This window comes from Myotis davidii, unplaced genomic scaffold, assembly GCF_000327345.1.
Source record: "Myotis davidii unplaced genomic scaffold, ASM32734v1 scaffold900, whole genome shotgun sequence".
Taxonomy (NCBI): Eukaryota; Metazoa; Chordata; class Mammalia; order Chiroptera; family Vespertilionidae; genus Myotis; species Myotis davidii.
Window position 1 is genome coordinate 239,265 of NW_006295185.1, and position 13,341 is coordinate 252,605.

Below are 13,341 nucleotides of genomic sequence, written 5' to 3' on the forward strand. Positions count from 1 at the left end.
TTTATAGAAGTATCAAGTGTTAGGGAGGACTGAACTTTATAAAAGGGATTTTGGACTATGCTGGATACTAGCTGTGAAACCAATCTACATGGTCCAGAGTAGGAAGCTGGGACACATGTTTCCCTGGTAGGTGTCCTGAGTTTTGTCCCTGAAACATGACAGCAATATCCTAGTCTGATAGAGTAACTAATCTTTCCCTCAATGGTTTATCCTTTCATGACACTCAGATATTCATTAAGGGTCACTTTGCTTAAATACAGGTAGTTATTTCAAATATACTATTTTCTCTATGTTTTCAAATTGAAGAAGGGTACTTTAGCATTATGACTAGCTGTTTTTTACATACAGCATCAGAACTTATTGGAAAAAAAAACAATTTAAAAAGCAGTAGGCAAGAATGACTTGTTTTTAATTAGAACACTTTTTGCTCTTTTGTACCCCACAGGGTCAACAAGACAGGAATTTAAATGATGCTATGTCAATTGGAATCCCAGATTATTAATTAATTGGAGGAAAAAGTATAGGAAATCAGAGGAAGTATAATAAAACGTGTTTTAAGAATATTTCTGAGCCCTTACAGAGCAGCTCATTAGGCGCCGTGCTACAATAAAGAACCTGCCCCTGAGACCTCAACATATCAGCCTGGAAACGTCAAACATATAAGGATGGATTAAAAAACTAAGTACTGTATGTTAAAAGGCAATTGTTATACCTTGAATTTTCTACTAAGTTCATAAAAATGAATTCAGCTAACATTAGTTAAGAAAGTTTATTTTTACAAATATATTTTTATTGATTTCAGAGAGGAAGGTAGAGGGAGAGACAGAAACATCAATGATGAGAGAAAATCATTGATTAGCTGCCTCCTGCACACTCCCTACCAGGGATTGAGCCCACAACTCGGAATCCATCTGTGACCTCCTGTTCATAGGCCAGGCTAGAAAGTGTTGTTGTTGTTGTTGTTTTTTAATTTTGGCATCAGATACTATATATATGACGCCAGTATTTACCCATACTCTAAATACACACACATATATCTATATGTATGTGTGTGTGTATACATATACATTTGTTTTAAGAAAGAGACTTTTACCTAAAAAGATGGCTTAAGCTGGTCAACATGAGTGAACAGAGAAATAAGCTGGGGTTATGTTCACATTCAGAGGGATATCCAAAAATAGGCTAGGCCCTCTCACACCTCCTAATAATGTCACACATGAGAGGAAGAACAGACCAAGAAATATCTTGAGGCTTAGTGGGGAAAGGACAAGAATGAGGTTTGTCATATATTTATAACCGTATTTATCTATATACTTAGCTTTTAAGTAAAATGTTCTGATATAAAAACAAGTCTGCAGACATACTAAATAAAAATTTATCTTTCCTCCAAGTGTTTCTGTATTCTCAGTTTGAACAGATTTCTAAGTAGTGATATGAATACATGTAAGGTTAAGAAAAACTACAAATTTATGAAAAATATTAGTGGAGCCCGGGCGGGGGGTTAATTGGTTAAGAGCGTTGGTCCTTTGACCAAATGGTCTCGGGTTCGATTCCCAGTCAAGAGCACGTACCTCAGTTGCAAGTTCCCCAATGTGTTTGGGAGGCAACCAATCGATGTGTCGCTCTCACGTCGATGTTTCTCTCTCTACCCTCCTTTCCACTCTCTCTAGCAATCAATGGGAAAAATATCCTCCAGTGAGAATTTAAAAAGAAAAAGAAAAATATTAGTGGAAACAACTTATGAAAGCAGATGAATATGGTGGCATTTAGTCAACTTAAAGGAATCTGAAAGGAAACAGGCCATTTTCTCAGAGGGAACATGATCCTATCAGTTGAACAATGGCATGGGGCCCAAATACTAAGTATTCTAAAGGCCACTTGACTTTGCTCACTGACAAATAACAGGACTAAGATTAGGGGATTTGCCTGTGGTCCTAGAGAAAGTCACTAAGAGAGGGAGGAATGCTCACATACACATGGATTAGGAGTTTCTGTTTGTGATCTAAGTTGAAGTGTTCAAATCAATGTTTTTCAAACTGAGGTTAAAGCCCATTAATGGGCTGTAAAATCAATTTAGTGCGTTATGACCAGCATGAAAAACAAACAAACACACAAATAGAAGAGAATAGAAACTATTGAAGTATATTACACCTAGTAAGTATTATTTCAAAATTCTCGGTTTTCCATATTTATAGTTATATAACTGTTACAAGATAAAATTTATTTCTTCTTGTGGATTGTGGTAAAAATAAAAAATGAAAAAGCCACTGGTTGAAAGTATAGACCCCTGACAAACATTTCAGAAAACTTGTTCTTAGTGCTGCTCCCTTATTTTGGGAGGATGGAATGTGTGTGTGTGTGTGTGCGGGGGCTGGGGGTAGGTAAAGGGCTCCACAATCAGGAATTATAGTATCTACACTTAAATTAGGAACACGCTGTCATATGAGAAACGTTATGAACATTGTTATGGACAGAATGTTTGTATCCCTCTCAACTTCATATGTTGAAGCCCTAACTTCCCGTGTGATGATATTTGGGAAGGTGATAAAGGTTAAATGAAGTCATAAGGGTGGGGCCCTAATCCTATAGGGCTGGTGAAAGGGAAGAGAAAGCTCACATTCTCTTTTCTCCATGTGAGGATGTAGGAGGGGGCCATCTACAAGCCAGGAGAGCGCTGTCAGAACCTGACCATGCTGGCACCCTGATCTTGGACTTTCAGCATCCAGATTGTGAGAGAATAAATCTCTTTTAAAAAATATATTTTTATTGATTTTAGAGAGGAGGGGAGAGGGAAATATAGAAACATCAATGATGAGAGAGAATCAATGATTGACTGCTTCCTGCACACCCCCTACTGGGTATTGAGCCTGCAACCCTGGCATGTGCCCTGACTTGGAATCAGGAATCGAATGGTGACCTCCTGGTTCATAGGTAGATGCTCAACCACTGAGCCATGCTGGTTGGGCGAGAATAAATTTCTGTTATTTAAGCTACCGAGTCTGTGGTACTTTGTTATGGCAGTCAGTGCAGACTAATGCAAACACTAAACAACTTATAGCCATATGTCATCAAGTCTGAACTCTGATTTTAAGTTAACAATTCTCTTTAGACTAATATCAACTTCAGAGAAAAAAATCTAAGCCACCTCAGGTCACATTTTAAATGATTTAAAACCTAATATAAAACTCTATGAACTAAAAAAACCCCACACAAACAAACAAACAAACAAAAAACACTCAAAACTCTATGAACTAGAAAATGGCTATAGGTAGACAAAAGCTTATCATTTAACCTGAAACCATTATAATATGGTAGCTTTATTATTACCAGTGTTGGATAAACACAGAGGGCAATGAGGCATTTAACTGAATGGCTTAAGCGGCACTGGTGCTTCATAGATGTTTCTAAGGCAGGAGAAAGCAACAGTGACTGGCCCACTCTTGTGGCCTGGGGTCAAGGGATTTGCCTGGCCAGCTCTGTGGAGGCCATCCAACTCTGGTACAGCAACATAAAAGAGGTTTAATAGGTTTAAATTTTACAAACATATCAGATGCAAACACTTTAAATCTATTTTTGAATGAATGGAATGGAACTGACAGGAAAAGTTGAGAGAACTGTGGAATGGGAAAGTTCAGACTCAGAGGGTGGTATATCAATTATAAATGAGAGGCACTTAAGAAAGAAATCTACAGGAATATGTTAGCTTATACCACTTCAGCCACTAGTTTGACCAAATTAGAGATTACAAAAGGGACACTGCCAAATGAATTTACTTTCAAATAGAAGCTGGGGTGAATGGGGAGGATTTCTCTGGCTTTTTGGACTTCCTCAGAAGCATTTGGTAAAATGCCTTTTATCAATAAAAGTAGGGTTAATTGATTGTTTGGCAAATTTTACCTAAAATAATTCAAAATGGATGCTGTTCATGTTATTTTTACTTGCTTAGTCAATGCTTACTCTTTGAGTCTGCCTTGGTTAGGTATGCAGCACTAAAGCACAATATAATTTAGCATCATTAAAAATAACTGCAATATGAAATTAGCAAAAATTTTAAAAGAAAGGGTTGGTGGTGAGTATTTATAATACTCATTAAATGTATGGCTTTGGATATATCTGGTAGGACTTCAACAGTTTGAAGAATGAGATTTGAGGACTCCCTAGTGACTGACAATGTCCCTTTAATAAAGACCTAGAAAGCACATGCTGTGAAAACTTCATTGTATTCTAATGGATCATGTCCTCATTAGTGCCGTGGACTCACCCACCCTATCCCAAGATGTATTTTAGTGTAAGCATCTTACATAATAAACTCCTGCCCCAGTGACTGTTGCTCCTACAATTAAGAAGTATACTAGTCTGCTGCCATCTTTCCCAGAAGCACCTGCGGACGCTAGTGATCTAGAAGGGGATCCTAGGTGATGACACTGCACAACTGTAGGTAAAGATAAGGCCAAGAAAGAAACAAAAGGAAATAGAAAAAGAACTAAGTATTAATGAAGAAACATTCAACACAAAGGCGGGGACGCAGTTTTGGTTACCCTGTGCTAAAAAAAGAAAAAAATGCTGCTCCAGGATCGGAGGAGAATGCCTATTTCCTCCAAGTCTGTTATCTGACAGAGCTCACCTACTCTTCACTCTAATTTGACTCACAACTGGCAAGAGCTACCTACTTTTCTTGTGCATTTGGAAGTCAGGTCAGGGAATGACAAGCTAGATAAATTCAAATAATTTTCGTGTCTCTTTTTTTAACCTAGTGATCAAGAAGCAAGCTAAGTTCACTGTCTTATCAATGTAGAAAGAACTAAAAGTGTAATGGTGTCCAACCATTTGCTCTCAGTAAGTAAAACAAACAGCTTCCTTCAATCAAGGTTGTAACTAGGTGTTATCTAAGTTGGTTCCCTCAACTTTACATGATCCAACTGACCTGCTTAGTCACAGTAAACCCTGCCAAGTTAAAAAAAAAAAAAAGTACACCATAAATCCCCAGTGACCAATTAAGCTGATCAGAGTTCATTCAAGGAGATGGAATTGTGCTATAATTATGTGGCAATGAAAACCGTATTTCTCACCTCACACAAACTCCATTCTAAAATTGGGGATACTAGGACTAATTCTATAATTTAGTCTTTGGTGATATTCAGGAATAGTTTTCCTATTAGGAACGCTTACTATTTGAATTGTAGGCTGTTTTTGTTTTCAATGTCTATCCCAACCTGAGGAAAAATAAAACATTTGACAAATGGGTCAAAATCAAATATTGTGCTAAGGAGCTGCAATGAATTTTGTCCTTATTCACAGGTTAGTCTGTCACATCCAAGAGCAAAGGTACAATTTTTTGGTACTTGGTCAAACCTAAGAAAACACAGTGGCTTTCAAGTAAAGAATAAAAAGACAAGTGAAAAGAGCAAAGATAATCAACATGAGATTAAATTTCAGTCATTCCCAAATTGGCCCTCATAGGATATTAGACAGTAGGCACGTTAAAGAAGGCTTACTGGAAATTTTTTCAAAAGGAGAAAGGGTGATTAGTTGCAAAAGTTGTAAAGCAGAGTACTACTGAGGCTATTAATGGGAACTGTTTGGCAGCTTCTTTACACAAGCCGCTTTTCTACTTACATATGCACCAGCACCTATTGTTGATAAGCCCACAAAAAGGACTAACACAGAATTATCGATTTTGCCCCCTGATGCACCAGAGCTAGCCATTTGTCTTGTAATCCGGAGTTCTAGAGGAACATGCCATCGCTGGAACAAGTTGCCTAAGGAACACAATTTATTAAGACACACACACATAAAAATAAAATAGTTAATACATGTTTATGACTAAATGTCAATGCATTGTACAAGTCAGGACTTACTGCCCACTGGCTGTGTGATGTTGACTGTTCAATGACGAAGAAAAAAAACCACTAAAATTGTATACAAATACGACAGGTATCAGAATGCACACTCTTAAAGTGGTTAGAGCTTTTAAGAATGCTGTCCAGGGAGGAAATTTACAGTCTCCAGAAAAGATAATGAAAAACATATGGACAATTCATCAAATACTTCCCTCGTTACTTCTTCACCATAAATAAAGTGAACACAGAGAGTTGACTGAATAGATATAAAAAGTTAAGTACAGGCTACCTGGAGCATTATAACAACCACTTAAGAGAAATCTAAACAGCTGCTTCAAGCCTTGCACAAAATAAAACCCTGCCACACAATCTAACCAAGACACAGCTCAGTCTTTGCATGAAAGCTTATATGTCTTGGAAAACAGAAATGTTAAAGCTGAGAAGAAAATCAGAAAAAAAATTTAAATGAATTTATCTCCCCCAAAGAACTGAAGAATTTTGGGCTACGAAGTATTTTTTAGAATGACAAAATTTAAAACATCCACCAATTACTTGTTTCTTAGTCCTCCGAAATAATACGAAATTTATGCTGATGTAAAACTCTGTGCAGCTATGGAATGAACTGGTGATCATAACAATGTTCACACACTGAAATGTAAGAATATGGTACATTTCTTCCTCCATGAGGATGCTGGCATTTTCAGATGAAGAAGGTCTCAGAACCTTCTATGCTTATGATATTCCTTGTATTAACTATTAATCTAGAGCAGGGATTCACATACTTTCTCTGTAAAGGACCAGATAGTATATATATTTTCAGCTTTGCGGCCTATACAGTGTCTGCTGAAACTGTTCAATTCTGCTGATGTTGAACAAAAGCAGCCGCAGACAATATATAAATGAATGGGTGTGACTATGTCCCAATAAAACTTAATTAATGGACACTACGATGTGAATTTTAAATCATTTCCACGTGTCCTTAAATAGTCTAACATTTTTCTTTAGCCTTTGAAAAAAATATAAAAACCATCTTAGCTCAAGGGGTTGTACAAAAGCATCCATGTTTGGTCTGTGGGCTGTAGTTTGCCATCCTGATCTAGAATAATGATTCTAAAACTTGCATCAGAATCCCATGTAGGGTTTGTTAAAACACAGGTGGAGAGACCCAACCCGAGTTTCTGTCTCAGGCAATGATGCAGGTCTGCACTTTAATACCACTAAAGTCTAGAGCAGTGATGGCGAACCTATAACACGCGTGTCAGAGGTGACAAGCGAACTCATTTTTTTGGTTGATTTTTGTTAAATGGCATTTAAATATATAAAATACATATCAAAAATATAAGTCTTTGTTTTACTATGGTTGCAAATGTCAAAAAATTTCTATATGTGACACGGCACCAGAGTTAAGTTAGGGTTTTTCAAAATGCTGACACGCCGAGCTCAAAAGGTTCGCCATCAGTGGCCTAGAGGCAGGTAGATATGTTCCTGATCTGACCAGGCTTTAAAAGACAAACAGATGGGCACTGGTAGTAGCATTCCATATGTACTCACAGAGATCAGAAATAGGGAGCTTTCCCCCTTCCTTTCACAGTGTAAGGACACTGCACTCTCTTACCTGAAATCCTTGGGAACATGTGCAATCCAGAACTTTAGAAAAATATGTTTTGTTTTTTAATATATTTTATTGATTTTTTACAGAGAGGAAGGGAGAGAGATAGAGAGTTAGAAACATCGATGAGAGAGAAACATCAACCAGCTGCCTCCAGCACACTCCCCACTGGGGATGTGCCCGCAACCAAGGTACATGCCCCTGACTGGAATCGAACCTGGGACCCTTGAGTTCGCAGGCTGATGCTCTATCCACTGAGCCAAACCAGTTAGGGCAAAAATATGTTTTTAGTTCTAAGAGTATAGGTCCATAGTCTCTTGTTTATAATTCAGAAATCAAAATAGACTAAAAATCAAGTTTTTATAACTCACTGGCTAGTAAAACCTGATGTGAGAGTCTCCTTGGAACCTTTTGTTTATCCCACTCAGTATGATTGGTCATAGAAACATGAATATGTGTGTCTGTGGGTTGCTGAGTGCTACTATATGGTATATGCACTATATACTTAAGACCAAACAATTCTTTGGGGGAGATAAATTCACCTATTTTTTTTCTGATTTTCTTCTGAACTTTAACATTTCTGTTTTTCAAGACATATTACCTTTCATGTAAGACTGAGCTGTTTCTTGGTTAGATTGTGTGGCAGGGTTTTATTTTGTGCAAGGTTTGAGGTAGCTGTTTATTTATTTTCTTACCTGCTTTAGAATCCTTCATTGCCATGTGAAACAAAAAGGTTTATATTGGGAAAGAACAAATAATGAAAATAAAATCATGTGCAAGAGTGGAGAAACTTATCTCAATCTGAGTAAGCTTTTGATTTTCAGAAGTCCATGAGAATGATGAAACATAAGTAGAAACTGACAACTCTCAGAGTTTAGCAAATGAAACTGGGTAGAAAAAGTTTCACATAGTTAAGTTTAATTCAATGAAGTAAAGTTTAGTTCAATTTCAATGAGTTTTGTCTCTCACCCCACCCCAAGTTTGGTTGCTGAAAAAAATTTTTAAGTTCTATTGATTCCTCTAGATTAGAAGATCCTAAATTCAGAAGTAACTTTATTTTAATATAATAGTAATGTGTTTATTCTGGTTTTGTTTGCTTTTCACAAACTGATAAAACTAAGAGTGTAGATTTAGGAATGTTCAGCAGTTTTTGCTTCAATATGCCCCCAAAAAGGACATTTATAAGTAAACTAATTTTTTAAAAAGTAAATTGGTTAACATTTAAACTACTGCTTGAAAAAACAAACTACTGCTTGAAAAGAAATGCAATATACACTATTATCATTAACAAACCAATTTTTTACATACCTACAAAGTGACTTTAATTTTGTAAAAGGTGATAAGTATTGTATGGTGTTGATATTTCCCACCATTTTTCTTTTACCTACAAAATTACTCCTACACTTCTCCCCACCCCCAGTGCTTCAAAACTTTAGGAAATTTTATATCACGACTGAAACATGCCTTTTCACTTGTCTTACTGATGTGGGAAAGCCAAATTAATCCTTGATTTCTCATTATTGCACCAATCTACTTGTTTTAGATTTTCTTCAGTCAGACCACAAATACAGAGGTAGTACTTTCTTTCTCAAACTTAGGATTCAATTATTTTATTTGATACATTTATATATTATAATATGATTGCCATTGTAGTGATAGTTAACGCCTCTATCATATCACATTATAATTTTCTTTTGCTGGTTGAAATAATTAAGATCTAGTCTCTTAGCTAGCCTGATAATTATAATATGATACTATTGTCTATATTCATCATATTGTGCCAAGGATTCACTTCCTGAATAAATGTTACACAGAGCAACCGTTCCTAACAGATTATAGGTTTGTTCAATAAATATTGGTTGAATTAATGAAGGAACAAACTAGAAATTCTTCCCAATTTTAGTGATAAGAAATAAACATCTTGAAGAATTCTTTGCAAAGAAGTTTTAGCCAGATCTTATTTACTTCAGGTTGCTTAATAATAAATCAGTAACCTCAAAATCACAGACTAGCATTAGAATACTACCTAAATCACCACTGAGTTCATTTCTGTAGATTTCAAAATCTCCTGTTTATCCATACTCCTGGAAGGCCTTTTCCAGAAATACATCCACTCGATTGAGGCACCTAGGAATCTCAAGTAAAGAGGTCTATATGCTCTTGAATCTTATCTTTGAATGTCAAAGAAAACTGATTTTTCTCTGACATGGATAAAACACAAGCAGGACAAGTCTAGGTTATCTATTCATTGTAGCTAGGCACTTCTTCATAAGGAATCCAACAACTATTTACCTTGATCAGCCTCTGTATTTTTTTTTAGCATCAACCTTTGATGGAATTTTAGAAGAATCAGAATATAATAGCTATAGTAGAGTGTGAACCACTCTGAAGAAAGGTCAGAGGAAAAATGATTCAGATGACAAAAAGAAAGGAAGAAAGAAAGAAAATTTAACTGTCTGAAAAGTTAAGCCCTTTAAAGTACTAGAGTTCAATCACTGAGAATTTACCACATGCCAGAGAATGTACAAAATGCTGAGGACAAAAAATAAATAGGACATTATCCTTGTCCTTGGGGAGTGCACAGTGTAGGAGGGGAGAATGACTCCTATCAGAAAATGGGCTTGAAACAAATCATAGGAGACTCAAGGTCACTCAGTCTATTTTATTAATCCTTAGGTCAGTGGAAAAGAAGGAAAAGAATCATTATTCATTCAAAATAGTATTTCCCAAATTTGCCTGATCATATTAATTACATCAAGGAGTTTATTAAAATATAAATTCCCATGCCTCTCTCCTGGAGATTCTCATTCGACAGGGTTGAGTTCCATCCTCCCCTCAATTTATATGACCATGCAACTTTGGAATGAACATACTGTAACTGGAGAAATTCCCTTGAATGTTAGAAAATATAATATATGAACTGGTTGCAGAAAAGGCTGACTTGCCATAGATTTTCTTCTGGAAAGCTTTGCCTCAGCAGAAAGAGTGGGGAAAAGCTCATCTTCTAGGCTTCAAAAGAAAGTATCATTTGGCAGTGTCCAGGAAGTCTGGTTCCTTACACACAAGGAGTTCAATTTCCTTTTTATTTATTTTATTTTTATTTTTAGAGAGAGAAAAACATTGATGTCAGAAACATCAATCGGTTGATTCCCATATGTGCCACAGCAGGGGATTGAACCCGCAATCTGGGGATGTGCCTGACCAGGAATGGAACCGGCCACACTTTGGTGCATAGGATGAAGACACTCAACCAACTAAGCCACACCAGCGAGGGCCCAATTTCCTTTTTAAGGAGGTGAGAAGGATTCTGAGTAGAGGAAAATGTTCAAACATTTGACCCCTCCGGTCAAGGATCTGTGATCAGTTTGATCACATGGGCAGCACAATGTTTGTCGACCAAATAAAAATACTACAGAACAGAAAATATCCATTTCCTAACCGATCTGCTCCTCCTTGGTGCTGAATGCAGACATACTGGTAAAGTGGTGACTATTAATTACCTTCAATCATTTTTGGAAAGAAGCAGAACACCCAAAGTAAATAAATGGTACCAATTACGGTTTTAAAGGGGAAAAAAAGGCAACACAAAATGAAAATGAACCTGATAATGGTGACAGATGTGGGGGTAGATTTAAAGTTTGCTAACATCCTGGCAAAGAATTGAAGGGAAGAAGGTAAAAAAGGAGGAGGAAAATGACATATAAACAAACAATGCCTCTTCCCCACCTATGCAAAAACATATGGCAGATACAACTATGTGAAAAAGACATCAGATTAAAAGCAATTTGTAACGAAGCCACAAAGCATGGTAAATTCATAAAATGACAATCATTTCTTTTTGAAATTGTAACCTCAGCCCCATCTATTTCTAAAGGCATATGATGTTATATTCTGGTACTTGGCCAAAAGACAAAGAATAAGTGTATCCAAAGAGATGGATGGATATGTCAAGACGTCAGAATATATTCTACAGCAGAGCACCTTCATACAAAGTTATTCAATGGGGAAAAAGACATTTTGAGTCTGTAATTTTTCAGTACTAGCTCTAATATCACCAACCACCTTCAAATGTCTAGTAAATCAATATAACTTTGGAAATCCATATTTAATTGCTGAAAACTTTTGGTCATACTTCAGAATGCTGGTAAATGTTTGAGTTTTAAGCAAAATAAGTGCACAAAGTTTGAAAGGCCAATGTGGATGAAAAGCTTCAGCTTACCAAAATTTCTGTGCAACTTGCATAGAGCAACCTCATTTCATTGCACAAACCCATACATACATACAGATGACATCATAGACAGGGTATTAGTTTAAAAGCCAAGGTAGAGGTTTTTTAAGTTCCATGGGCAATATGTCTTAGGGCATATCTCAGATACACACCCATCAGAAAACATTTTCTTGAGGCATAGCAACTGGAAAAACTTTTCAAATGCACCTTTCCAAATATAATAATATAAGAGAAGCATTTTCCACTTTTTATTTTTAAATCACCCAGAAGGTGGTTGCATGTTGGAAAGGTCTCAAAGGATAACTTCTGACATTGCAAATGTGAGTGTCCTTAACGGTCATTCAAAAATCATTGATTTAAAAAGAAATAAACCCACACCTCCTACAGGTGGATAATTCTTTACCTCCATGAAATTGTGCTGATTGAAAATGAGCAGGCACAAGACATGCTCAGATAAATTCAGAGATATCTGAAGCACAATGGGCTAAAGAGCAGTGTGGAGTTGAAGCAAGGGTTTAGGGGCCTAGAGACTGGCAAACTATCCTTTGCTCTACCTATTAATTAAGTACATGACCTTGGGCAAGAAAATTTCACCTCTCCGTGCCTCGGTTTATTACCTATAAAATGAATGGGTTGAACTTTACCACAGAATCCCTTCCAGCTCTAAAATTTGATGAAACAACTTCATGGAGAGCAAACACTAGGCGTTCTATAAACTCTTTCTTGGAAGCATTAAAGACCACCAAGAATTACACTGATCAGACACCTCAAATTAATTATGGGTCAACTCTCCTGGTGTCTGGAGCACACCTCACTCACTCTTTACTTGCAATGCACAGTTTGTGTTTCACAGGCCACTCAAATCTACGGATCTCATCTGGGGTTTGGAAGGTAGAGCAGGTAATATCCTGATTTACAGAAGGAACTAAGGTGTGGGGCTTAAATGTTCTGTTTAAAGTCTACTTAACCTCAATGTCTAAAAAAGTGGACGAGGGGTGGCCCGGAGGTGGCACTGGATAACACTAAACATCCAGCTATTCTGTTATCATTGAACAGCAAATCCTGCCAGGAGAAGGCCTCTAGCCAACTACTGGGTTCAATTCCCTTGAAGGTCAGGTGCGCACAGCTTGCAAAATTAATGGATCCCGCCAACTTGGAATTCATGCGACTGTGAGCATGTTAAGTTTATCCCGGGTGTGGGGGCGGGAAGAGCTGCGAGGCTTTGGGAGCCTAAGCAGCCCAGGCCCTTGGTCTAAGGAGGTGGGGGTTGCCCGGTATGGGTCAGTCACCTGGAAGCCGGTTCCTTTGCCTCGGGCCTTGGACGCACACAGTCCGCACCAAGGGCGCCAGCTTCTGCTTCAAAGCACCTGCGGCCATACCTTGTGTAGTCTTAGGAAGTTCAGCCCTCTAAATTGTCCAAGGATGCAGTGGACTGCCCCTTGCTCAGTGAACTCCCCATCACTGGGAGCATTCCAGCATACTGTGTTGGCCACTTGGAGAAGGGAGTTAGACTCACTAAGTGGCTGGGCTAGGATTCGAGGATAACCCATTGGAAACTTGCAGAAACGTGGCCAGTGACACCATGAGTAGGGCTACTGGTGAAGAGGAGCTACCCTTTCTTTTCCAGAGGCCTCTGAGGCGGAGCGACTGCTCCAGGCTGGACC

General features: G+C 37.6%; 1 protein-coding gene across 2 annotated transcripts in view; it reads right to left on the reverse strand.

The window, feature by feature from the left end:
- AIFM1 (apoptosis inducing factor, mitochondria associated 1) overlaps positions 1–13,054 on the reverse strand; it is a 35,540-nt gene extending 22,486 nt beyond the window's left edge. Inside the window, exons 1-2 of one of the 2 annotated variants that reach the window (XM_006769867.2) lie at positions 12,967–13,054; positions 4,302–4,432 (exon numbers count right to left, since the gene is read on the reverse strand). In XM_006769867.2, coding sequence (XP_006769930.1) covers positions 4,302–4,432; positions 12,967–13,054 — 219 coding nt within the window. Of the gene's footprint in view, positions 1–4,301; positions 4,433–5,616; positions 5,760–12,966 lie in introns of both variants that reach the window. The other variant, XM_006769866.2, reaches the window with a different exon arrangement.
- Positions 13,055–13,341: the final 287 nt, after the last annotated feature.